The sequence below is a fragment of the Salminus brasiliensis genome, chromosome 23, assembly GCF_030463535.1.
Source record: "Salminus brasiliensis chromosome 23, fSalBra1.hap2, whole genome shotgun sequence".
Classification (NCBI taxonomy): domain Eukaryota; kingdom Metazoa; phylum Chordata; class Actinopteri; order Characiformes; family Bryconidae; genus Salminus; species Salminus brasiliensis.
In genome coordinates this window covers 12183468-12209943 of record NC_132900.1, presented here as the reverse complement: position 1 = coordinate 12209943, position 26476 = coordinate 12183468, and the positions used below count along the sequence as shown (strand labels likewise).

At 41.0% G+C, this 26476-nt stretch overlaps 1 protein-coding gene across 1 annotated transcript in view; it reads right to left on the bottom strand.

The window, feature by feature from the left end:
* Positions 1 to 3387: 3387 nt before the first annotated feature.
* LOC140545532 (receptor-type tyrosine-protein phosphatase S-like) overlaps positions 3388 to 26476 on the bottom strand; it is a 187556-nt gene continuing 164467 nt past the window's right edge. The window contains exons 23-34 of the mRNA XM_072668328.1: positions 25883 to 25980; positions 22669 to 22792; positions 18038 to 18213; positions 17628 to 17747; positions 15919 to 16073; positions 12248 to 12533; positions 10533 to 10711; positions 9434 to 9560; positions 8665 to 8790; positions 7692 to 7846; positions 3894 to 4029; positions 3388 to 3643 (exon numbers count right to left, since the gene is read on the bottom strand). Of these exons, the coding sequence (XP_072524429.1) occupies positions 3575 to 3643; positions 3894 to 4029; positions 7692 to 7846; positions 8665 to 8790; positions 9434 to 9560; positions 10533 to 10711; positions 12248 to 12533; positions 15919 to 16073; positions 17628 to 17747; positions 18038 to 18213; positions 22669 to 22792; positions 25883 to 25980 (1751 nt within the window). The 3' untranslated portion in view covers positions 3388 to 3574. The remainder of the gene's footprint in view (positions 3644 to 3893; positions 4030 to 7691; positions 7847 to 8664; positions 8791 to 9433; positions 9561 to 10532; positions 10712 to 12247; positions 12534 to 15918; positions 16074 to 17627; positions 17748 to 18037; positions 18214 to 22668; positions 22793 to 25882; positions 25981 to 26476) is intronic.

The following is a 26476-nucleotide window of genomic DNA, read 5'->3' as shown; positions in this document are numbered from 1 at the left end:
ATGGCCAATGTGACCCAATTAACTAGCTAGTTGTCAGCCGGGCAGTTAACGTTAGCCTAATTAGACGGGCTGGACTTCAGTTAGTCTTCACTGTACTCCAGCACTCTCACCAAATGTATTATCTGCTCTGTACCGAGTCCAAATACTGTTTAAAACATGGTATTATTATTTTATATTTTTTACTTGAACATCACACATTTTTTTCTTAATTCAGTTGTTTTATTGTTGTTTTTTCCTGTTGAGCTTACTTGCTATTTTGCTATTCAGTGTCGACGAGAGGAAGATGGGTCCCCCTTTGAGTCTCTCAAGGTTTCTTCCTTTCAATCCTCCTCTTTTTCCTTGCCACTGTTAGCACTAGCTTGCTCAAAAGAGTTTCTGACCTGGATCTCTGTAAAGCTGCTTTGTGACAGCATTCGTTGTGAAAAACGTTATAAAAATAAAACTTAATTGAACATAATTGGATAGTATTCATCGCTGCAAAACCGCAGTGTGTAACCCTGAGGTTTGAGGATGGGAAGAAAGGCTGCAGACACGGTGCACAGTACTGTATATCCAGTCATTCTGTTTTTAATACAAAGTCAACATATCTACATACATGGTTTCAAATAAATCGGCAGAGATAGAAGTAAGAGGTTGAAAGTGTGAACACTCTGTAGCACTTGGCCTGAATATCTTAAATGCATCGTAGGAATGCAAGAAAGGGGGTTGCTGTGTTTGGTTGTTCTTGATTTTGTTTGTTTGTTTGTTCAAAATCAGTTTTTGCTCTTGTGTTCAATTACCGTTAACATGTGTCTCTTTTCTCCAAAGGATTCATAACGTGTCAGAGATACGGAACATCAAAAGCTAGCTGGGTAGGTACTCAGACGGTTGTACTGTTTTGAAGAGGGTTCCTTTTCTCTCCAAGTCGTTCAAGATCTTTCAAATGTGCTTTAACTTCAGGGATGATCGTAAAAAAAAAAACACAAAAATAAAAAGACTTCTGATGACTTTCATATCCACTATTCATTTTAAACTGTGGATCAAAGTGCATTAGAACACATATCTGTGTGCTTCTTCTAAACTGCTGCTATACGGAGAGCTGATATTTGATCATTTCAGAGGTGTAGATTGTGCAGTTTTCATTGTAACCATTTTCACAGCGGGTGATCAAAGCAAAAAAAAAAACAAAAAAAAACCCAAAACCAACAAAAAACATTGAGTGTAGTCTCATATAAGTACATATATTAGGAAAGTAAGGGTCAGCTCTAAGTGAAAATAACTCTTTGAGCATGAATGTGCTTTAAAGAACAGGACGGTAGGCCTAGGTCCAGAAATTGCTGTGGTCACTTCAAGGTCCCTTTCATTTCTCCCCAGAACTTTCAAACGGTTGTTATCTCTTGGTTATAAAGTGGTCACCTTCACCAGGGAAAGCATGTTCCTGGGATCGGAACTCCCTTCTTTTTAAGGAAACAATCTTGTAAGAGGTCTTTTGGGAGAGAAACAGGGCATAGGAGCATGATAAAAATATTGGGAGGGTTTTTTCTTGGTCGCATTTGGAGTTTGTTCGTGGCCTTGTGCTGTATCGTTCCTACAGGACGCTCTAAGAGAGAATTCAGTGCACAGGTAATATATATATATATATTAAAAAATCTTACATAGGGACCATGTACAGTCACATTAGCTTGCCAACTACACAACATCTCGTCGATTATATTCCAATAAGTACTCAAAAAAATTATATAAATATCCTTAGAAATTCAAGCATAATAACAAAACGAACTAAAAAAAAAAAAGTTGGTTAAATATTCGACGACAACAATAAGGCTCACTTTTAGTCTCTCATTGAGATAAGAGAACGAGGACCTACGAAAAACTGTTCCGCGACCTTTTCCGGCTTCTTGAGGCGGCTTGTGCTAATTCCTCTGGAAAAAAATAACTATAGTTGTGCTACTCCTACGGACGAAGCCTTCACAATATGGAAAGAAAAAGTGACGCTGACGTTTTCTCATAGTTCGGTTTTTAATTAAATGAGAGCATAACTGGAGCAGACTGACTTCTATCAGCTTCCACAAGTCGGCCTGGGGAGTTTCACTTCCGGGACGTGGCGCTCCTAATCCCTAAAACTGTTTTCAGCTAAGAGGGAGAACGCACGGCAAACTTCACGAAGCTTTGGAGCTTTCGCTAGGAAAGCCACAGTGCTTTGATATTCGCTCGCTAGATCTCTGAAGAGGAACGCTGTCACGCTGCCTTGTGGAGAACGTTTGATTTTGCAGGACATGGCCCTCAGGATTTGAAACACTTCAGCACAGTATTTCTGCAACTTTTTCGGCGCTCCGCCAACGGCCTACGTATAAGTTTTGGGGTAATTACAGACCAAGATGGGTCTACATAACCACGAGCGTAAGTTGTGGTATGTGGTGTGATGGTACTAAAACAGGGGACCTGAACTAAACCAGCCTTTCTGGCTTCTGGTCTGGGATGCTGATCAAACAGCAGTCGTCCTGCCGCTTCTTCCGAAGGAAAATGACGCTCGGGCGGCTTCCCACAAGTTTGGCGAGAGGGAAACCGATCGAATATGAATGAGTAGATTCAAGCCGTTGCACACCCCTTTTGTTTTTCTCTTCACACACAGGGTATAAGCAGCATATTTGTAGAGAAAGAGAGAGAGAGCGCGAGAGAGCTAGGGAGAGAAAAAGAGAGAGAAAGAGAGAGTGACACACCATAGTAATAACAGTATTCACAGGCGCTTCCGTCGAAAAAAACGACAAAATCTATCGACGAATCTGACAGCTCTTCAAAAGGCAAAGTTCACTCACAATAGCGCTCCGACCGACCAGGAGTAAAAGAGACACTGAAACTGATTATATCACATTACTAATGTACTGTTAGATGAGTCAGTGACCGCAGCCGTCCTCCTCCCAAGAGTTCGTAACCTCTGACCCTCTGCTGTTGCTGCTCCGTTAGGCACAGAAGGTAGGAGTTCCGCTTCCGCCAGGGTCGAAATCAAGGTCGCGCTACCTCCTCTTCCTCGCAGCAGAGGCCGCTCCCTCCGGCAGCTGACCGGAGTTCGCCATCGACCTTTTCATTGGCAAATAAAGTATGGGGTAAATCTCCCGTTGAAGAGTGCAGCAATTTTCCAGGCTGTAGATTTCAATGTTTTTGTTCTTTTTTTTTTTACACTATTTTATTCAGTCTGTTGTTTGTTTTTTTTTTTAAGAGGTTTTCATTTTTCATCCACGTTGTAATATTTCTAAAAAGCCGACCACGACATTAATATCAATATTTGAACACTGAGGTAATAAGCTTGCTGTGTGATACAGAACTTCTCCCGGAAGTTCACGAGAGAAAACATGTCCTTTGTAATTTTGTCATTTGTCAACCCTCCCACCCCTACCACCCCCCTCCCCCCTTCACTTTCCAAATGCAGGTTTTCGTTCAGCGATGTCATCGTACTTCAAAAAACGTTCCCTTTTTGCAACGGCGTCATTCATTTTCACGGTCCAGTAAATAGGTGCTTGTTTTTGAAACAAGCGAATCTTGTGTGGTTTTGTAGATCGTTGAGAAGCGGCATCGAGATGAATGTCTTCTCCTTCTCTTATGTTGCATAGTGATCAAAACTTCCTAGGTACTCCAGGGCGGCTTGGTAGCAGAACTGGTATTCATCCTGCAAAAGCCAGGGAACAATAACAGACAAGCAGTGTTAATCCCACCTTCTTGAATGTGGTCTTTGTAGTGCAGTACATAAGCTGTATGGACAAAAATATTGGGACACCTAATCATTCATTGTTTTTTCTGAAATCAAGGATATATAAAAAAAGAGTATATCCTGTTTTTACTGTCCAGTGAAAAGGCTTTCTCCTACATATTTCAAAACAGCTGTAAGGATTTCTCATACAAACATCATAAATATGTACCTCAGTCTGCACCATGGCTGGTCGTTGTGTGCGCAGCATTTTGACAGTCTGGAAGATGTCCACAGCCCCCTCGTAGCGCATCCTCTCCAGGACGATACTGAGAGTGATGAACACACCTGTTCTCCCCACGCCCGCACTGAGAGACAAAGCCAGGAAGAAAGACAAATGTGTGTTAGAAGAAGCCAGAGAAAAACCAGAAGAGTGAGAGAGGAAGGGAATCAGTGAGTAAGTGAATGAATGAGACAGAGGAGGAGCAAAGGGAAAAAAGTGTGTGTGTGTATGTGTGTGTGTGGGGGTTGTGTGGGGGTTGACAGCTGCTTAATGAATCGTTCTCATTTGATTAATTAGTCAATCTAATGTGACCCAGCGGTCCATGCAGGCATGATCCTGACCCTTCCTCTGCCCTTCAGAGCTGACTCTTATCTTTTTTATGGACACTCTGCTCCCTTACACTCATCCATAACAAAATATGCATAAAAACACACAGGGCTCGATCACTGAGCGGCCTACGCTGACTTCAGCTTTCCATTTAATTTAGAGCAGCAGTGCTTTAGTGCTGCCTCAAATATTTGAGCAAATTAGAAAAATGTCCAAAAGCAGTAAAACCATTACTTTAGGGAATCAGTCATTTTTACCACTTTACTGAAAATGGAAGTAGAAAGTAAAAGCCTGCTAGAACTTTGAATGTAAGTTTGAATGGAAGTTAATGTAAAAAGATTTTGTTCAAAGCCATTTTGGAGCATTTCTATTGGTCCATTCATAATAAAGTTTGAACACAATGTAAAGAACAACTGTCCGATTCACAAACTCAAAACTCAAAAAACAAATAAACAAACAAACAAAGAAGTAAATAAATAAAATTGCCAAACAAAATGTCAAATGTCAAAAAGTGCAAAACAGCAAAAATAGAGATCCACACGACACAGCGATTTGCTAAGCATGTTGACCCCTTAAACAGCCTATGAACCTCCGGCAGGCCGAAAGTGTTATTCCAAACATTTATTTCCAAAGAATGGCCCCACCAGTTTATACAAAGGTGCCTGTAGTTACTGAGTAATACACCTTAGTGACTCAATCATTTCTGCATCTAATTGTATCATTTAAAGCTCAGTGTGACTGCTAAGCAATTTATTTTATTGTCATATAAAAATGAATTTAAACATTATTTATGTCTTTATTGCTTTTTAAACCCAATATTCTCCACAATTTAGCTGAGCCAATTAACTCTCCCCATCACCTGCAATGCTCCCAACACAAGGAAAGTGAAGACAAGCACACGTCTCCTCTAATACATGTGAAGTTCCTCTTTTTCCAAAAGTTGCCGATGAAGCATCACTAGACAGCTAATGCGTTTGGAGAAAAGGGCTGGATCCCTAGCTCTGATACATCGGCCAACAGATGCCAATGCCGGTCAGCATTACAATGAGAGTGATGAGGGAAGAGGGTGGTCAGTTGTGCTCTCTTTGGCTCCGGCTGCTGATGGCGAAGCAGCATGACCCGGGATTTAAACTCTTGATCCTCAGTCATAGTGTCTGTTCACAGTGTCACTCTGAGCTTTATTCTTTATTTTATAATAGACGTCATATTGCCCCCAATACTTCTACTGTGTACTGCAATCTGTTGTAAAGGCACTGTGTATCATATTAACAGTATAGAGTGCTTATTGGTTTAAGGCAAAAGAAATCCAACTCTTTCATTAATCAGTGGAGCTGTTAAACCAATGATAATATCATCAACATTTACAGAGAAGAAAAACGGAATATGCCTTTTGTGGCCTTCAAGGACATCTAAATTAAACCAACAGCATGTGCCGTGTCCTTGGAACAGCATAAGGTCAGGTGTTCTTGCCAGGGGCACAACAGTATTAGTCATCAACTGAGATTGCACCATACTCTTTTGAGTGACGCAGCTCATATTTAATAAACTTGTGTTCAAAATACTGTAGACTTGTTTGTGTAGTGTCTGACACTGTATGATATGGTCTTTTCTACAAAAACAGACGAAAGTACAGGCAAAATTCAGGCTCTGAGATGAGTGACTACATTTTTGGTGAGGTATAACTGCTGGCACAGATGTGCAAATAGTCTACCAATGTTTTGTTTTTTCTTAGAAATGCACCAATCTAGTTGAAACAAAATACCTAAATATGGCACTCTATCTTGTTCAAACAGACTCAATTAGATATCTCACAAAGACTCGAATAGTGATTTTTACCTGGAAATAAAAGCTTAAAATCTAAAAAAAAGAAAGAAAAAAAATGTAATTAAAAAATTAAAAACTTGTGTCTGTCAACATGAAACAGTGAAAATGGAGTTCTCAAAAATCTCCACCCTGGAAAACACCCTTAAAGCTCTGTTTGTTTTTTAAATGGTATGATTTTATTGACAACATATCTGGGTGTGTATGGGCTGGGCCTAAAACCTATGCCACGGTAAAATTGTTTGTTTACTTAATATTTGCTAAGTGATTTGAGCTTTTCCAGAGGGTGCTTTATAAATAAAAATGTGTTATTATTATTATTATTACTATTATTATTATTGTTAACACTTCAATCTGTACCTGTATCGCTGTGTCTGTTTTCTCTATATATATTTTTATCTAACCGACTGAGCCCTGTTCACAGACGTTCTATACTACTTACTCTGAAAACCCTCTTAAGAACATCAAGTTTCTCTCAACTGTGGTTGTGATGTTTGTCGTGCTTAATCCAAACAGATCAAAAAGATAATAAAATCCATTTCAGCTTCTTACTGGAACATTTACCACCAAGTTCATCCATGCATATTTGTTTTTTTATTTGTTTATCAATCGCTAATGATGCATGCTAATGAGGAGAAAGATTGGTAATGACAGATTTCTTGGAAATGCTAAAACCTCAGATAAAACCACCAGTAATTCTTGTTTATGTGCAAGCGTTTTACCGCAATGCCATTGGCTCTTAACGACACAGTAAATGTGGTGGTGCATTTTACGAATCTGGCCCAATATGTCCAAAGGTCTGTGAAATGAAGTGTATTGATAGTAGTAGCTTGTCTCCTCTTTGCTGCAGTAACAGTCCCCACTCTTCTGGGAAGGGTTTGCACTAAGTGTCGGAACATTGCTGCGAGGATTTGAATGCACTCAGCCATGAAAGCATTAGTGAGGTCAGGTACTGATGGTAGATGATTATTTCTAGATCACAAACTTCACTCCAACTCATCCTAAAGGTATTGAATGGAGCTTCATAGTGATGAAGGGAAGGCAGCTCCACTGCTCTACAGCCCAAAGCTGGGGGATTCATGTGTCGCTGTTATAGATAATTCAGATTCTGTTGTCAATGAGATAAAAAAACTGTGTGCAAGAGCAAATTGATGTCTTTAATTTAATTGATGAATTAATGTCTTAGCAGTGGGTGCACCTTAAAGTATTGTCTAGATCATTTTGGACATCTTGCTTCCTAAAAATAAAGGTGCTTCTAATGGTTCTGTGAGCGATGCCATCGAAGAATCACTTTTGGTTCCATAAAGAACCATGTAGAGATGTGTAAGTATGAAGAACCTTCAAGTGACAAAAACCTCTTTAACAAACATGGTTCTTTAAGGAACCAAATGTGGTTTTTCTATGGCTTCCCTCAAATAACCATTTGAAGCCCCTTTGCTTTTAAGATAGCAGTGTATAAAAACAAAGCCACAGAAGTCAACAAAACCATTAGAGTTCAAACCAGCAGTCTTTTGTGCTGTTTGTCTTCCCACATATCCATGTAATCCAACCCACTTTCATATTGACATTTAAGAAAATCGCTCCCGAACTTGCACAGACCTGCAGTGGACGCTGATTGGCCCGTCCTGCCCAAACTGCTCCTTGGTTTTGTGCACCTGTCCGATGAAATCGATGAATCCCTCTCCTGATTTTGGCACTCCTTGTTCAGGCCAATCTGTAAACTGGAATTGCCTGACTGTTCTGGACTGTCCATCCTTCAGAAAGAAAACACACATGAAGGCATATAATGAGACTGACAGAACAGTCACAACACTTCAAATTCACGAACATGCTCAAACGTGAAGGCCTTCTCCAGTGTTCACTCGCAGGCCATGAATATTAGCAACTTGCTTTTAACAGCTACCAAAACACTCTATACCTTTAGATAGCTGTCAGAGAAGTATTGTACTAGGGCAGTTCAGTTCAGCTGGCTTTTGTAGGTATAAAAATATCTATGTTGGGATTTACGTGTGTGCTGAGCTTCAGATGAAAAAGAAATTACATGAAAAGAAGGGAAAGCACTGAGAGTGAAGAAATCAATCAATACAATAAAAGAATACAATAGACTGGCAATCATATCAGATTACTGCGGCAGCATACTGCAATCTAAGACCTGAATCGTACACATTGCCCAACAAATCCCATCAGTCAATGAACTTTTATCAGCTATTTTCATTTTATTTTAACCTCTTAAACTCTGCAGTACCACCTGTGTTTTTCCTGCCCCCCCCCTTACTTAAAAACAACTCAGCCAGTTTGCACTGCTTTGCACATAGTTATTGATTACTAATCCTAACGGCAGGGATGGGCAATTCTGGTCCTGGAGGGCCGGATTCCTGCATAGTTTTGCACCTGATATAACTGACCAGTTAATGGCCAGGTTTAGTAGGTCAGTTAGAGAAGGGAAATCCGCAAACTGTGCTGTACTCCAGCCCTTGTTACCACTTAAGGTGTAATGTATGTCACGGAACATAAGGGTTAAAAGATTTTAATAATTTAAATAGCTTTTTCTTTATCCAAGGATGGTACTCACTCTTGCATCTGTAACCTTGAACTCTCTCAGTATATACTGAGGCATGTTGTACTCAGCCATGGGGTCCACCACAAAGTACTGGTACCGTGCAGAGCGCTCTGCTGGCCAGTACTGGTGACATTTTTCCTGTTTACACACAGGTAAAGACAAGCATAATGAACATATGAACATATGAGCATAATGTTTAAACTCTAAATTGTGTAGAAGGGATATTTTATTATATATGATATATACCTATGAGATATGAAAATGTCATTTTAAACATAAAGCACAGAGCATAAGCACAACATGTGTGTATAGTCCTTATAAGTATTGGGACACCAGCTCATTCATTGTTTACTCCGAAGTCAAGGGTATTCAAAAATAGTTTATTCTGCTCTCCAATAGTACTGGATGGAGCACCATCATTCCATAGAACACAGCTACAAGGTTCATGCTGATCTGCTCCAGAGAGTCCTATTCTGTCCCTGTAGAGACAGTGCTTCTCTACACGGACTGGAAAAGGTGTGTGTATGTTTAAATTTGAACACCTGTGTCAGCAACGGGTGCAACTTAAAGTAGTTGAATGCATTCATTAGAAGGGATGTCCACAAGCATCTGGGCATATAGTGTAGGTTTTATCAAGTTATAGTTACTTAATAAGTTGACGAGTTATTTTTAGTTGTTAGATCTAAAGCTGGGTCTACACATTTGAAAAGGTGGCTTATTCAGCTTCAGAGCATGTCAGTTCTTAAAGGTCTCAAAGATGTTTGTAGCAGTCGTCACTCACTCTGCCCATTTCTCTCAGTTTGGTGAGCATCACCACGATGGTGGAATTGTGCTCCCACAGCATCCTCCAAAAGTCCTCGGTGGTTTCTGCGAGCGGACCTTGCGTAGCAATGTATGCTTTCTGCTGTCTAAAAAGGGCACAACATAATACTTGATCAGAATGCATTAAACACTCATGGTACCCTTGGTTAAAATATCTGTTCTTGTGAATAGTTGTAAAAGTGAGTAAAACATGATCTGATTTTTAGAAAATATTTGAATGAAGAATTTATTTATTTCCATCTTTTACAGTTTTAAAGAATTAAAAGTAAAAAGAGCCCATAGTATCACCCCCATTTGGCAAGCATCACAGCTGGTAAAAACGTTTGGTAGCCAACATAACATTTTTGAAGTAATTCTTGTTTGTGGAATTGTCACGCATTCATTCCCTGCAAAAGGCTTCTAGTTTTGTAGGACTGATGAACATTGATAAAGACACAAGAATAGGTTTCTTCTAATGACTCCTCCATGAAGCTCATATTTTTGTAGGTATCACTGCACAGTAGTAATCTTCCTGGAGGTCTTCTGTAGTCAGGCAGGGGTTTTGATTTGCCTTTCTAGCAATCGTACGAGCAGCTGTCTCTAGAAAGTTTTTGAGGTCTTTAAGACCTGCACTGCACTGTTCCATTTCTTTATGACATTTAGAACTGAGGAAATTGTTGCCTGAAACCCCTTTGCTATCTTGCTATAGCCTTCTCTTACTTTGTGGGCTTAACGTATTTTCATTCACAGAGTGCTAGACAGCAGCTTTTCAAAGAACTTGATAACGGTTATGTCTAATTAAACACTGTATAACATTACAGACAGTGGAAGAGAACATTCTACACAATGTGCCTCTAGGTCCAGTTTTAATCATTATACATGGTACCAAAAATTGACCAAAAAAAGTCAAAAATGACTCTTAAAAAGGTTGTAGAACACATTTGACTATTTTCTGCTTTTTACTACTACGGTATGAATTATATGAAGTAAAAAAAAATCAGAACCTCTTTTATAAATCCCATCATAATCCATTCCGTTCTAATATCACTAAAGCTCTAATTTACAGTGCTGTACAGTACCTGTATCCATCGATAAAGCTGGCGTTGATGTAGTCAGAGCCTTCAAGGCCTCTGATGGGCTGTAGGCAGACACGGGTGGTCTCATAGGGCATGATGTTTACCAGTCTGTTCTTGAACTTGTTGCAGGGTAAGTTGGCTGTCACAAATCTGGAGGTGTGAGCTTTAGTGTTTGCCAGACGCTGTGAGAGAAAGGAGACAGACATGTGCTCAGTAAACTAAGCCAGCACAGACTAAAGAAAGAAAGCAGAGTTCTGTAGAGAAGAGTGAGGAGGGCTGGAGAAGGTTGATTATTAGAAATGAATCTTAAAAAAAAAAGATTAGCTAATTAAGAAACCGGTTTAAAGACATGTGATTAAAGCAAGCTAATTTCCATGTTATGCAATTATAGTGAAAACCAAACTATAAACTAACCCATAAAGAATTGTGCAGTAACTTCATGAAAAATTAAACATATGACCATTCAACCTTGTGGCAGGAGAAGAAGCAGATCCACCATGTTTCCCGGTCAGCTCATGCTGGAAGCTCTCACCTGATCATAGGCAGGTGCAGCTGTTAATAGAGGAGCTCCCAGCCCCATTAAAAATTAGCCCAGCTCACAAACAGAGCAGAGAGAGGCAGAAAGAGTAGGCCGAAGGACTGCGTGTGAGTGCAGAGACGCTGGGGCTAAGAAAGCCCAAGGACTCCTTAAAGGGACGAACCTGAGCCCGCTGTGAGACTCTTTAAGCTGGCGGGCTGTATAAGGTTTATGTTTGGTGCGCAAGGTGTAAATAAAGACACTCTTGGTGGCTTCACATCATGGTCTTCCAGAGGTTATCTAGTCATGTGGGTCATATAATTTTTTTTGGAAGACAAAGTAAAAACACCCCATATTTATTACTTCTTAAATGTCTAAAGTTAGAATCAGTTGCAGCACATCAGCTGAAGATGATTACAACATGGTTAGAGAGGATTTGGGAGGAGCCTTATTTAAACCTCAGACATTTCATTTGGTTTGCTCTTGATCCAAAGAGCTCTCTGTATAGGAGTCCGAGAAGAAATTTAAGATGATCTCAAAAAGAACAATAAGAAATCAGCCGTTTCAAAGGTCCGCAAAATAACTTACAAGTGAAACAACAGCTAGGTTGGCCAGGTTTGGACGTCCTAGCAAGTTTATTGGCCTAAGATCAGACCAATTAATGCGTAAAGAGGTCTCCAACAATCCTAGAAGGTCATTACAGGACCTACAGGTAGCTCCTGCCACAGCAGATTATGATTAAAAGTACAGCTTTAACCATCAAAAAGAGACTGTACCAGTTTGATTTGATGAGTGCAAAGAGGACACTGACTTAAGTGTGCAATCATAGACAACATGTCTGATCAACGGCATCTACTGCTTCAGAGAACTCCGGACAAATCTGATTACTCCTAGGATTAGGATAAATATCCATTTTTCATCAGGTGTCCAAACTTTTCACTGCTTTTGCATATTATCACTGTCTCCAAATGGCAACTTTACAGGGGAGGGAAAAACCTTCTTAACTGTCAATAAAAGTCAAAGTAAAGAAATTTAGTAAAGTCATTTTGGAGCAATTCGGACACCATGAAAGGAAGAACTACCAGATTCAAGTTGAAAAAAAAATGGGACAAATGGAGATACAGGGCTTTTGCTTGACAGTGACAATTGCTTGAAGAGACATGAATATCTGTATTATCAGTAGCTAAGATTGTATCTGTACCTTAAACTCCAGTGCCATGCCTGTCACATGCTCGCCGCTCTCCACCTGTGACAGCTTCTGCATGTATGAGTACAGACTTCGGGCCGCCACTTCTGTGTTGCCGCAGGCGACTGCCTCCAGGAGTGCCTCGTGGATGAAACCGTACTGATCCTCTGTCTGCACCATGTAGTTCCTCTGCGAACGCATCAGCGTCACATGACCGTAAATGTCCACTGTGCGCTCGTGGCGAATCCGCTCCAGCATGGCATCGATAACGATGAAGCAGCCTGTACGACCGACACCCGCACTGAGGGGGAGAGACAGAGAGAGAGAGAGAGAGAGAGAGAGAGAGAGACGGACAGAGATATAAAAGCATATACAAAAATATAAAAATGCTTAAAGGATATTGCTTGAAGGAAAGTGTGGCATGCCTTGTATTCTGGAGCATTGTCATGTTGTAGAAGCCAGTCAGCTTCAGTTTCTTGACTGACTCATGTGGCACATTTGCTTTTACAAATTGTCCCAAAGTATAATACTCCCTTGGCAAGGGGTTCAAACTTTTGGTAATAGTGGCCAAAGACTTCATTTTTAACTTACGTTAACACAACATTTGTTTTCAAAATGTTCCTGGCTTATCTAGACATCAACCTTTAACTTTGTTGAGATGAGGTCACAGATTAAGTGTCATTTTATGCAGGCCATGTTTTTGCAAGCAGTGCTGCACAGTAGAACAGTGCATCCCATGCTTCGGGGTATTTGCCTTTCAGGCAGGCCAGCACATGTTCAGCTCTATCTGAGATTTTTCTTGATATTCCACATCTTTTCTTTCATCTTAACTGTTTTAACTACTTATCAATTTCTTAATTACATTTTACATCATCAGATTACCAGTCAGCTGATTCTAGTGTCTAAATAACAATTGTATTTTTTTGCTGATGTAATCAAATATAAAATAAATGTGCATTAACATTTTTAGAAAAATATTTTCTGCAGTGGGTGTGTTTACGTTACATTATGTAATTATAAAATAAAAAAACGTAAAATGTTTAAAATGTATAAAATACATTTATAGAATAAAAAATAAGATGAGGCTGGCACCGCTACTCACATCGGTAAGTACATCACATTACACCAATGAGAGTCCTTAGGCAGGACTCCTAATGCAACCTCTGCATCATGATTAAACTGTAAGTCGCTTTGGATAAGAGCATCTACCAAATGCTGTATTTTTGTGACGTGCAGATGTTTCAAAATAATGTTGCAAATCCTTATGTTATTATTTAATACTCTGTTGTCTGTACTGTTGCAGTCAGTAATATAAGTCTGCAGCACAAACTCTTACTGCATCCAAATCAAATATTGAGATATTTGATAAATATTGACTTCCCTGGCAGATGTCTCTAAAGCTGTATGGTATAGGATTAGTCAGCTGCTCCAAAGTGGGTGTAAAATACCCCTGCCCTTAAGACAGCCCTAGGGGGTATAGTTCAGTGTGCATGAGTAGAAGCCCCCATTCTAATTCCTCTGTAATCCCAAATGGTAGATTCTCCATTGCTGTTTGGGAGGGATAACCCCCAAACCCCCTAATCTGAGCATGACTCACTGAGGCAAATTCAAGGGCTGAATGAGTATATATATATACAGTACTGATTCAGATGGATTATGATTCTTGAAAAAATTATTCAGTGCATCGTAAAACCTCAAAATTCAGTATGACCTCCTCGACTCTTCGATTATCCGGGTATTTAGAGTGATTGTTTTGAAATACCCTAATGTAAATTGGAGTGAACTGGAGAAACTATTTACAGATCAGTGGAAATGATTCACTGAATCACTTCATTTTGGTACAACTGAGAATGATTCTTATTTACATTATATACACAAATACACGTAAGTATAATATATATATTGCAAATTGATTTTTGTGTAGTTCACCACATTTGGATTTCTTCATAAGGCATTTTCACATACGAACCAGGTCTGGGCATTACCCGGAGTTACCCTTTCACACGCAGTGTACAGCCAAAGATATTCCAGGACGCAAACCGTACACGCAGACATATCAGACTATCAACTCATCCGTAATGATGCCATCAGCACACCCACTGTGAATTCTGTGGAAAATGACCTGCTCACTTGGACATTACCCATATTTTACACAAGGGGAAAGTCAGGTAAATACTAATCCAACTCCTCTGGGTAATGTCCGGAAAGGCTCTGGGTTACTGTGCATGTCTGAAAGGCACTATAATGAACCAATGCATTAATTATTAATACCTTCTATATAAATGTATTTAAAAGGACTAAATATGTGCATGAGTATGACCTTGCGCTCATTTGTGCCATCATTTCCTAAAGAAGCATAATCATAATTTATATAATAGTCATTTTTTTCTCTTATCTTATGTTTCTATTGTCTATATTGCACTGCTCTGTGTTAGTCGGTATGTAGGCAGTTTACTCTTCTTTCTGCTATTCCGGCTCTGTTTAGAGCTGAGAGAGGACAGTGTGATCTATAAGATCATGCTGACATCAAGCTGTGTGTACGTGTGTGTGTGTGTAGAAGAGTACTCTCCAAGGAGATCTTACACTCCTTGGAGTGTGGGCCAGAGGCAAAATATCCAGACAGACTTTATCAACCACACACAGCAAAGCTCAGAGAGAGAGGCAGAGAGAGAGAGAGAGAGAGAGAGAGAGAGAGAGAGAGAGATAGTGAGAGAGGGGGTCAGAGAGATAAGGAGGTTTTTGCCATAAGCGACTGAAATGGGAGGAGAAGTCAACATCTGACTTCTAATCCTAATCAGATTTAGAGCAGACTTTTGGGGATTAGGCTGAAATTTGCCTCACGGAATATTTACTGTACTCTAAAAGCCTGTGCCTGATCTGATCTAGACTGACCACACACACAAACCTCATCGAGAGAATTCTACACAAATGTAAAGTCTTGTATTTGCCTATTTATATAAAGCATATAAAGTGTTACAGCACTGAACCTGTACATTTACACAGCAGCACATCATGGTTTAAATTCTCATTGCAGTTGCCAGAGGTGGGAATTAATTTTTTTAAATACTCTAGAATATTGTGTTTCGTAGATCTTTATCGCAGTTACTGTGTCATCACATCAAGCTCTTAATAGTAGCGTTATCGAACTGCCTCCTGCACTGTTTAACATAGCGTTCACTGGTTTTCTCCCTCAAAAATCTACATTAGGCTTCAGCACAGCCAACAGTGGAGCAAGTCTAGACATGTCTGGAAGTGAAGGCTAGTTTGGTTTGGGCTGAAGCACGTTGTGCAATAGTTCTAAACATTTGTGTGACCATGCATGTGATATACTTTTAAAAAAAAAAGCATTTGAAAATGCTCTATTGTGCTTAAAAGGTAAGACATTGCCATTCCCTTCTATTGCAGTACACTACATGTACTGCAGGGGCAAACCCTGGATGAATTTACATGATTGATCCCTTATCCCAGATGCAGTCAATCAGCCGAAACATGTCCAGTATCTAATGTGCGCTTCTTTGCTTCTTTGGGAAATGCTAGGCTAACAATGCTAACAAACACGAAACTTAAGAATCTCACCATGTCTTGGCTGATCGACTACATCTGGGATAATGGATCAATCTTGGTAATTTGATTTGTGAATGATTTGAAAGTATATAGAGAACCTCAGTGTAATTCTCCATACTAACCTGCAGTGGACGGCAACGGGGCCGGCGTCCGGAGGGTTACAGGCTTTGACTCTACGCAGGAAGGCCAAGAATGGGGTGGGGTATTCGGGAACGCCATGATCTGGCCATGCCGTGAACTGAAACTGCCTGACCTCTCTCCTCTCATTACTGCCACTCTGAAAGAGAGAGAGAAAGAAAGCATGAGTAAGCGACATTAAACATTACATTACAATATAAAGATCGCTAAGTGCTGGGTGGCTACAGGTGGATGCGTGGAGCCAGGCTAAGCCCCCCCCACCCCCCCACCCCACCATCCAAAATCTAGTAGAAAGTCTTCCCTGAACAGTAGAGACAGAGACTCCACCAAAAGCAGGATCATCTCTTCTAAATATTCTTTTTAAAGTTTTTCGAAGAAATAATGAATGAGTGGGTGTCCCAATACTTTTGCCCATATAGTCACGAATCTGACGTTTTTGTTAGAACAAATTTAAGAAACTTCTTAGGATAAGATGGGCATTCTTCTTCTCTGCGGTTCTTCCGTACGTGATGTCAGTTGCATGTGTTGTACAAATTTATGGCAGGACAGGTTTTGGGTAGTGTAACACAAGCAGTGGTAATAACTTCCACAATACATTTCACACTTTTGCCTCTGTTCTCTGGTCTCTACACAGCCAGCCTTCATAAGTCTCACCCAGAAATGCACAGCAGTGACTAGAAGGCTGCAAGTTCCACCACTCTGGGCTGAATATACAGCAGCTTGACTTCTTACTCCTGATCTGCATTCAGAGCTTAATTCAACTCAGTGGAGCCGAACTCCACTACAGCTACAATGAACCAGTGCCTCGACACTAACGCCAACTGATGAGGCTAATAATACAACTGACTATCCGAAACTGAGATGCTGTGTATATATGTGTGCGAGTGAGACTGCATGCATGACAGAATGAGAGCACAATGTATACAAAAATGAGGGTGCCTTATTGGAGAGAGAGAGACAAAGTGTGTGTGTGTGTGTGTTAGATAAGACTGATATGTGATACACTCCACATGGGGAAGGAAGGTAATTGTAGAGGCAGACAGGAGAGGAAAGCATCAGCTACGTGCGAGACAGACAGACTGCTGAGATAAAATTAGACCCAGAGCGTGTGAGACAGACAGACACACAGACAGGCAGGCAGGCAGGCAGGCAGACAAACTGAGAGGGAGTACAACCATCTGGGAGAATGACATAATTTAAAATAGGCAGTGTAAAAAAGAGAGAGAAAGATGGAGAGATAGATAGATAAAGAGACAGAGAGACAGAAGAAAGAAAGAAAGCTGAAAAAAGAGAGAAAGGGAGAGATAGAGTAAGAGAGACAGAGAGTGGGCGAGAGACATAGAGAGAGAGAGAGAAAGAGGGAGCGAGTGAGAATGGGAAACAGAAATAGAGAGAGAGAGAGATAGAGTAAGAGAGACAGAGAGCGGGCGAGAGAGATAGAAAGAGGGAGCAAGAGAGAATGTGAAACAGAAAGGGAGAGATAAGAGTAAGAGAGAGAACGGGCGAGAGAGATAGAAAGAAAAAAATGGAGAAAGGTAAAGTGAGTGAGAGAAAGAGAGCGAAAGCTAGACAGATACAGATAGAAAGATAGATAGATAGAGACAGAAAGAGACGCTGACTGCGTTTTTTGTGATGATTTATTATTTATTGTTATTATTATTATTATTATCATTTTAAACCTCAGTCTTTTCACCTTGTGCAGTGAGAAGGTTCGGACGCAGAACGTGGCCAGCTCCATGGTGTCCAGCAGAGTGACCTGCACCAGACCGTATGTGTCTGTGCCTCTGCTGGGCCAGTACTGATCACACTTTATCTGCAGAGAGACAGAAAACGGCCATTAAATTAACACACGCTGAGGCAGAAAATTGAACACACACACACAGAGCAGCTCGACTGTCTTCTGTGATCACTGTGATCACAGTGTATCAAACACACACACTCACACATATACACTGTCCACTGCTAAAACAAGCAGATGTTTAGTTCCACACCCCATCTTTTACACATCACTGTTCACAAACACAGCCGTACACACATCAGTAGCGCTCTGTCAAAGTCATGCTCACATTACATCCGCACTCTCTCTCACACACTGTCTCTCACCCGTGATTTCTCCTCCAGTTTGGTCATCATAACTACAGACGCCGCTCTCTGCTCCCACACCATCCTCCAGAAGTCTCCAAACGTCTCCGGCAGCGGACCCTGGGTGGCGATGTATGCATTCTGCTTCCTGTATCCGTCGATGTAGTTTGCATTGATGTAGTCACTTCCCATTATGCCTGCTGTCATTAAGAGAGACAGTGGAGAATGAATGGGCTAGCCACCCTGTAAAGTTTCACAAACATCAGAAATATAGAAAAAAACATACAGCATTATTTCCTTAGGTGCCCTATGATCACAAACCATGAACCTCAAGCACTTTCTGAAACGAAAATCTCGCACAACCAAAACAGATTCCCAAACCCCAAACTGTTACGTACTGGCAAACACGCCCCCATCATCTAGTGAAAGCCTTTTAGAGCTTAATGCAACAGCTACTTCAGGCAAATATGGAATTGGGGATATAAAGGCTAAATGCTAACGCTAGCCCAGAAAGGACAGCAACACTATCCTTTAAGACTCTAATAATAATTAAAAACATTCTTGTTTTCAATGTTCTTTTTACAGTGCTAAAAGCTAAGCTAAGCTATGCTATGCTGTGCAACTACTGTGAGCTTTTGCAGTGACATAAACCAGCCAATCAAAACAGAGCTCATTATTTTTTTTAACATGAGCCCACTATAAAAGGAACACCAGTGTGTTTCATTCTGAACTAAAATAACAGGGTGGTAAAACCTCATCTGAGCATTTTTCTCCCCAAACAAATAATCACACACTTTTTATACATATGTTTTATTCCTATGTTTTACCTATGTTATATGTTTTAATCAAACAACAGGTCAACATACTGTACTAAATAAATGTATCCCTTGTGCAATGACTTCATGGTCTGGTTGTATAGGAGTATTACAAAAAATGGGGTTGAAAATTGAGTAAAAGTAAACAAAATAAGTAATGTAAAATAATCATGAGAAAAAGGTATGCAAGGGGCATTTCAACTTCAAATAAGCTTTAAATGAATGTACAGTAACCCAAGTCATTTTTAACTCATGCATTGGTCCATTCATAATTTCATTTTCATGCAAAACAGAGGGCACAAAATTGGACGAAATGATGATGATGATGATATATCAGTATTAAAGGTATAGAAACAAAACCAGCCTGTTAAACAAATAAATAAATATTCAAACCAATTTAAATGAATATAAAGGACACCAGCCTTTTAAATCTTTATTTAATGGCCTCGTGCTAAGGAAGGCTGTGTGCCAAAACGTGTCTCTGCTGTCATGAGACCATTAAATGAACATTTAGAGGAAATTATGCTAGTGCTGTCTGATTTTTTTATGCAATAATGATGAGAGAGAGACATAATTGGCATTGATAGCTGTGTAAACACCAACAGACACACTGTGCCACTCTCTGCCGTAATTTCAAATGGATCTCTATTGACAGCATATTATTTATTCCAACTGCGCTGGAGCCAGAACGGCTCCCGTTTTGGACTTTTAGTGCACCATAGAGGCCTTAATGGCTAATGGCTTTTGCACCCTGCATAGTGCGCTAGGCGTCAAACAGGGACTCGTATCAGTCCAGGATTAGCAGTGATGTGGGTCACAGAGCGCTCAGCCCTGTAACAGCCGAATCCAATCTAGGTTTGCATTCGCCCAGACAGCCACTAAACAAAAAGAGGAAGCTTAAGATAAATACAGAACCATCAGCCAATTGTGGTCTTAAGAATTCGCTTATCAAATGAGAGCACATGGGTTTCATCACGGAGAGGCTAACTCCAGTTTAAGGACAGAAACTTGCCAACGCGACAGTTCTGCTCAAACACGCTGCAACACTTTCAAAGCTGCTTTTCAAAGTTCTGTCGAGTCCACGCCACTTGCCATGAAGATGGTTATTATGAAGATGTGACTTTACTCTTTTATGCAGATGTTTCTCTTTTAAAGTGAATACATTAAAGCAGTAGTTTGGTGCTGAATCAAATGTACACAGCTTTTCCCTTTAAACTTCTAAACCAGTCTAATTAGAATTTTGCACTGGAGCTACTGGAGCTACTTGTGATCTCATGCTCTGGGAATACAGTTGTGCTCTCTCAGAGAGACCAGTTGTGTTCTCTCGGAGCCCTGGCTGCCAATGGGTAGCAGCATGACCAGTATTTAAACTAGCGATCCTCTGGACATAGTGACAGTGCCTTATTTCACTGGACCACTCGGGGCCCCGTCAACCCCAACTCTGACCTCAGAATATATAATTTAAATTAATGAAGTTAAACCCTCTTAGATTTGTATATATATTGTGTTATATGTATCTTCTCAAAGCAGGGCTGACTAACATTTTATTCCCAGTGAGGGTATCTAGAGTCGATGTTTACTGCTGGTGAAGTTGAGTGTGGACTGGTGTGTGGGCTTGTTTTTGTTAGCTTTTTGATTTTCCCAACTATACAGTCATATCGGATTACTATGAATACTAACTTCGCATTTTGTTAGCTCCACTTACTATATAGGAGCCCTTTGCGGACAGTTACAGGAACGGTGGAGGTTCTACAATGCCGTGGAACGTTCAGAAAATGCAACAGACTATTCAAGGGAACTAACTGTACTATACTGCTCTTATCTACGGTAAATATGCCCAAGCAGGAGCGCGAGAGAGGAAGGGAGAGAGATGCCAAGATGCACGGTAATTAGGTGCAGTAGTATTTCTACTTGCCTGACGGAATCTGAACACAGAAAACACTGTCTGTTTACACTTGTATAAAATGTGGAGAGATCTGTCTCTGACCACGTCTGAATGTGGTTTGAGTGATCCAATCGAACTCAAATCACAATGTGTCTTGGGGGTTTTACCCCTGGCTTTTCATGTGGACAAGTCAAATCTGAACATGATCCAATCACCATGTCAATGCCAGGTGTAAACAGCTTCTATATGTCCAAATGTTTGTGGACACCCCTTCTAATGAATGCATTCAGCTACTTGATTAGTTGCATCCATTGCTAATAATAATAATAATTCTTAAAGTTTACCCTATATAGCGCCTTTCACATACCCAAGGTTGCTTGGTTGCTTTACATAGACAAATCAGATCAGGCAGAGCTGCCGTCCCATGTAGAATGTCAAATTGAAGGTACAGTAAGGAGTCTGGAGTTAGAAACTCCAAATGTGAGGGAGAATATACAGAAATAAGATCAGGGAGATTGTTAGAAGCCAGACCATGTAGTGCCTTAAAGGTTAGAAGAAGAACTTTGTACGTAATCCTGTAGTCAACAATAGGAGTAAACTGACTGGTGGGTCCATAGAAAGGTGTGGTTGGTGTGGCGCAACAGATAACACCACTGAGCTAAAACACCATGTGGGAGACTGGGGTTCGATTCCCAGTCTGGGTGACTGTGCTGCGCTACACCAATAAGAGTCCTTGGGCAAGACTCCTAACACTACACTGTCCCACCTCTGTAAGTCGCTCTGGATAAGGGCGTCTGCTAAATGCCATAAATGTAAATGTAAGGTGAGTTACAGTAGTCTGTACGTGAAAAGATAAAAGAGCTAATCAAATTTTACCGCCACTATCACTAAAAATAGGACGTTATCATGTGATGTTAACACTTCTGGTGACTTTTTGGAACTTAACATGAGACTTAAAGGTGAGTGATAAGTAAGTTTTTTAACAAGCGCTGGTTTGATAGCAACACCGTCAATGTCAACAGAGAAATGTGATTCTGGTGTGAGTGATGATTTTGTTCCAACTATTCAAACATTCAAAGTAATTCAAAATAATTTCATGCAGCCAAAGTTTTAAATTTGCAATGCATGAACTCAGCTTGGACAGAGGCAGCGGGAGAGGTAGTGCTGACCTAGATCTGAATATCATCAGAGTAGTAGTGAAATTTAAACCCTGACTGCAGATGATCTGACCGAGTGGGGAAATATAAATGAAAAAAGGAGAGGTCCAACAACAGATCCCTGGGGAACACCTCAATCTCCCGGGGCCTTAGAAGATTTACAACAGTCAATAATGATGTATTGATGTCTATCAGCAAGGTAAGGCCGTAACCACTGAAGGGCTGGGCCAGTAATGTCGACACACGACAATCTAGAAAAAGAAAAAGATCATGACTAACATTATTGCTGACACAGATGTGCAAATGCACACACAGCTTGTCTAGCTCCTATAGAGAAGAACTGCTAATAGAATAGGGCTTCCCGGAGCAGATCAGCATGAACCTATTTGCCCCATGCCTAACACCAGGTATGGGGGCTAGAGGGGTCTAAAGTCCCCCAGCTTTGAGCTGTGGAGCAGGGGAGTTGGAGATGAGGTGGGGTGGTGATCATTCAACATCCTGACCTCATTCACGCTTTTGTTGCTGAATGCAATCAAATCCTCACAGTCGTGCTCTACAAAGTAGTAGAAAGCCTTCCCTGGACAATAGAGATGGTTACTCCAGTAAAAGCAAGGTAAACCCTATTTCAATACCCTTGATTTCAGAAGAAACAATGAATGAGCAGGTGTCCCATTGCTTTTGTCCATATGGTGTACAATAGGGTTTCGTTAGCTTCGTGGCTCCAGTGCAGAACTAAAGGCTGACTTGGCTGTTGGGCTACGTTTGGCTACATTTTGGATTGAGATCATGCCGTACCATCCACAGGTGCGAGGATGACTCTGGTGTGGTCGTAGGCGATGACATTAGCGTAGCGGTTCTTCGGCTTGTTCACCTCCAGGTTGGAGTGCTCCCACGTGAACTGCTGTCCAGGATCGATGGACTGTGAGAAAAAGAGGGGAGAGCAACAATAAAAACAATTTATTTCTGCAATTATGGGCTGAAAAAGGTTAGAACAACGCTACAAGGGCAGCCTCGTTCTGCTGAGCCTGGCGGATTTGTTCTCTAGAAGCCGAGCAGACAGCTAACGTTGACTCACTCGGACGAGGGACTGCGTATTATTGCTGTTTCTCCTCCCTCATGAGCAAAACTCCTCGCAGCCAGTCCTCAATAAAACATCGGCTGTATAATGCAGCGCTTCCATGGGCTCACAGCTAAAGCAGCGCCGCTGCCTGTGATGAGCTTCAGCAAGGTCACCTTGGATTTTATGACCAGCTCTCGCTCTCTCTCCTCCTCTCTTTCTCCATCACTCACTCTCATTCTTCTCCTCCTGCTTTCTTTTGCCTTCTCTAATTCTGGCAGCTTCTCTCTCTCTCTCCCTCTCTCTCTCATTCTCATTCATCCTCTGTTTTGTTTCTCTCGCTCCTTTTCATCTTCTGTGTTGCTCCAGTCTCTCTCTCTCCTTTCTCCAACAGGCACTCTCTTTCTTTCTCTAATTCACTTGGCCTCGCTCTGCTTCTCTCATTTACTCCTCTTCACCTCTCCTTTCTTCTCTCTCCCTGTCTTCCTCTTAATTCCCTCAGCCTCGTTCGCTGTTATTTCTCTTTTTAGTCTCTTTCTAACTCTCTACCTCTCTCACTCTCACTCTCATTCACTCACATTCATTCTCTTTTTGGAACTCTCGGTTCTCTCACACTCTTTTCTCTCTCTCTACACTCAGTAGCTCTTATTTCCGTCTTCTTCATTGTTTCTGTTGTTCTTTTTGTCACTCGTTCATTTCATCTCCATTTATTTTACTCTCTCTCTTATCTCTCTTTTAGTACCCTTGTTTATCTCTCCTTATAATCACTTTCTTCCTGTGCTGCGTTCCATTTAAACCTGGATGTCGGAATTTCCTCCGTGTTCCAAGTAAGACATTTTAGTAAGACTGGAACGGCCCCCGCTACTCGGAAAGTCAAGAGAGCCTCACCGATATCCAAGATGGCTGCACTGCACATAAACAGTGCCTCATTAAAAATCAGTGGTAGACTCAGTACTGTCCAACTTCTGTCTGCGAACGTGTTTCCATGGTGCTTGGGTGTGCATAATGCGTTGTTATTAACTGCTATCGCTAACAATGCTAACCTCGGCAAATACTTATAATGCTAACCTAAGACATAAAAAGTGGGACAGATCTATCATCTCTCTCTATCTTCTCTCTATCTCTCCATCATTCTCTCTATCTTCTCTCTATCTCTCCATCATTCTCTCTATCTTCTCTCTCCATCATTCTCTCTATCTTCTCTCTCCATCAATCTCTCTATCTTCTCTCTCCATCATTCTCTCTATCTTCTCTCTCCATCAATCTCTCTATCTTCTCTCTCCATCATTCTCTCTATCTTCTCTCTATCTCTCATCAATCTCTCTATCACCTCTCTCCATCATTCTCTCTATCTTCTCTCTATCTCTCCATCAATCTCTCTATCTTCTCTCTCCATCATTCTCTCTATCTTCTCTCTATCTCTCCATCAATCTCTCTATCATCTCTCTCCGTCATTCTCTCTATCTTCTCTCTCTCTCCATCAATCTCTCTATCATCTCTCTCCATCATTCTCTCTATCTTCTCTCTCCATCATTCTCTCTATCTTCTCTCTCCATCATTCTCTCTATCTTCTCTCTCCATCAATCTCTCTATCTTCTCTCTCCATCATTCTCTTAATCTTCTCTCTCCATCAATCTCTCTATCACCTCTCTCCATCATTCTCTCTATCTTCTCTCTATCTCTCATCAATCTCTCTATCACCTCTCTCCATCATTCTCTCTATCTTCTCTCTATCTCTCATCAATCTCTCTATCACCTCTCTCCATCATTCTCTCTATCTTCTCTCTATCTCTCCATCAATCTCTCTATCTTCTCTCTCCATCATTCTCTCTATCTTCTCTCTATCTCTCCATCAATCTCTCTATCATCTCTCTCCGTCATTCTCTCTATCTTCTCTCTCTCTCCATCAATCTCTCTATCATCTCTCTCCGTCATTCTCTCTATCTTCTCTCTCCATCATTCTCTCTATCTTCTCTCTCCATCATTCTCTCTATCTTCTCTCTCTCTCCATCATTTTCTCTATCTTCTCTCTCCATCATTCTCTCTATCTTCTCTCTCCATCATTCTCTCTATCTTCTCTCTCCATCATTCTCTTAATCTTCTCTCTCCATCAATCTCTCTATCACCTCTCTCCATCATTCTCTCTATCTCTCCATCAATCTCTCTATCTTCTCTCTCCATCATTCTCTCTATCTTCTCTCTATCTCTCCATCAATCTCTCTATCATCTCTCTCCGTCATTCTCTCTATCTTCTCTCTCTCTCCATCATTCTCTCTATCTTCTCTCTCCATCATTCTCTCTATCTTCTCTCTCCATCATTCTCTCTATCTTCTCTCTCCATCAATCTCTCTATCTTCTCTCTCCATCATTCTCTTTATCTTCTCTCTCCATCATTCTCTCTATCATTTCTCTCCATCATTCTCTCTATCATTTCTCTCCATCATTCTCTCTATCATTTCTCTCCATCATTCTCTCTATCTTCTCTCTCCATCATTCTCTCTATCTTCTCTCTCTCCATCATTCTCTCTATCTTCTCTCTCCATCAATCTCTCTATCTTCTCTCTCCATCATTCTCTTTATCTTCTCTCTCCATCATTCTCTTTATCTTCTCTCTCCATCATTCTCTCTATCATTTCTCTTCATCATTCTCTCTATCATTTCTCTCCATCATTCTCTCTATCATCTTTCTCCACCATTCTCTCTATCTTCTCACTCTCCATCAATCCCTAAAATCTCTCTCCATCATTCTATCTTCTCACTCTCCATCAATCTCTATCTTCTCTCTCCATCAATCTCTTTTTTCTCTCTCTCCATCATTCTCTCTCTCCATCAATCTCTCCATTTTCTCTATCCATCATTCTCTCTATCTTCTCTCTCTCTCTCTCTCTCTCTCTCTCTCTCTCTCTCTGCTCCCCCGCTTTCTCCCTGCAGCCTCTCTCTCTCATTAGTCACCTCGTACTCCTGGGAGAGCCGCAGGTTGTCATTGGCCTTCAGAAGCTCTGTGTGTTCTGCCAGCTCCGAGATGGGGATGGGGGGGTGACTCATCATACCTGCAGGGGGTCAAAGGTCAAAGGAGGGCACAAGCAGGAGGAGAGAACAAGCCAAAATCACTGTTAGTTACAAGAGCAGCTGAGCTGTTGAGTGTGTTAGTGTGTCATTATGCAGTGTGTGCACATGTGTGTGTAAGTGCATACATACATGGACTAAAATAGAATACATGTGCGTGTGAAAACGTTGGAGTGTGTTGTTCCTTATTCCAGTACATGTATGTATGATCATGTGTGTGTGTGTGTGTGTGTGTGTGTGTGTGTGTGTGTGTGTGAAAAGGTGTGTGTGTGAGCGAAAGAGAACACACAGGCTGGGGAGGTGGTGGGTGGGCGTTGGAGGACGGATCTAGACTTTCATCCAGGCAGGTGTGATCTCACAGCTATGAATCATAAACGCGCACCTCCTGAGAGATCGCCATTTTATCACAGACAGAGAGAGAGAGAGAGAGAGAGAGAGAGAGAGAGAGAGAGAGAGAGAGAGAGAGAGGGAGGGTGTGGT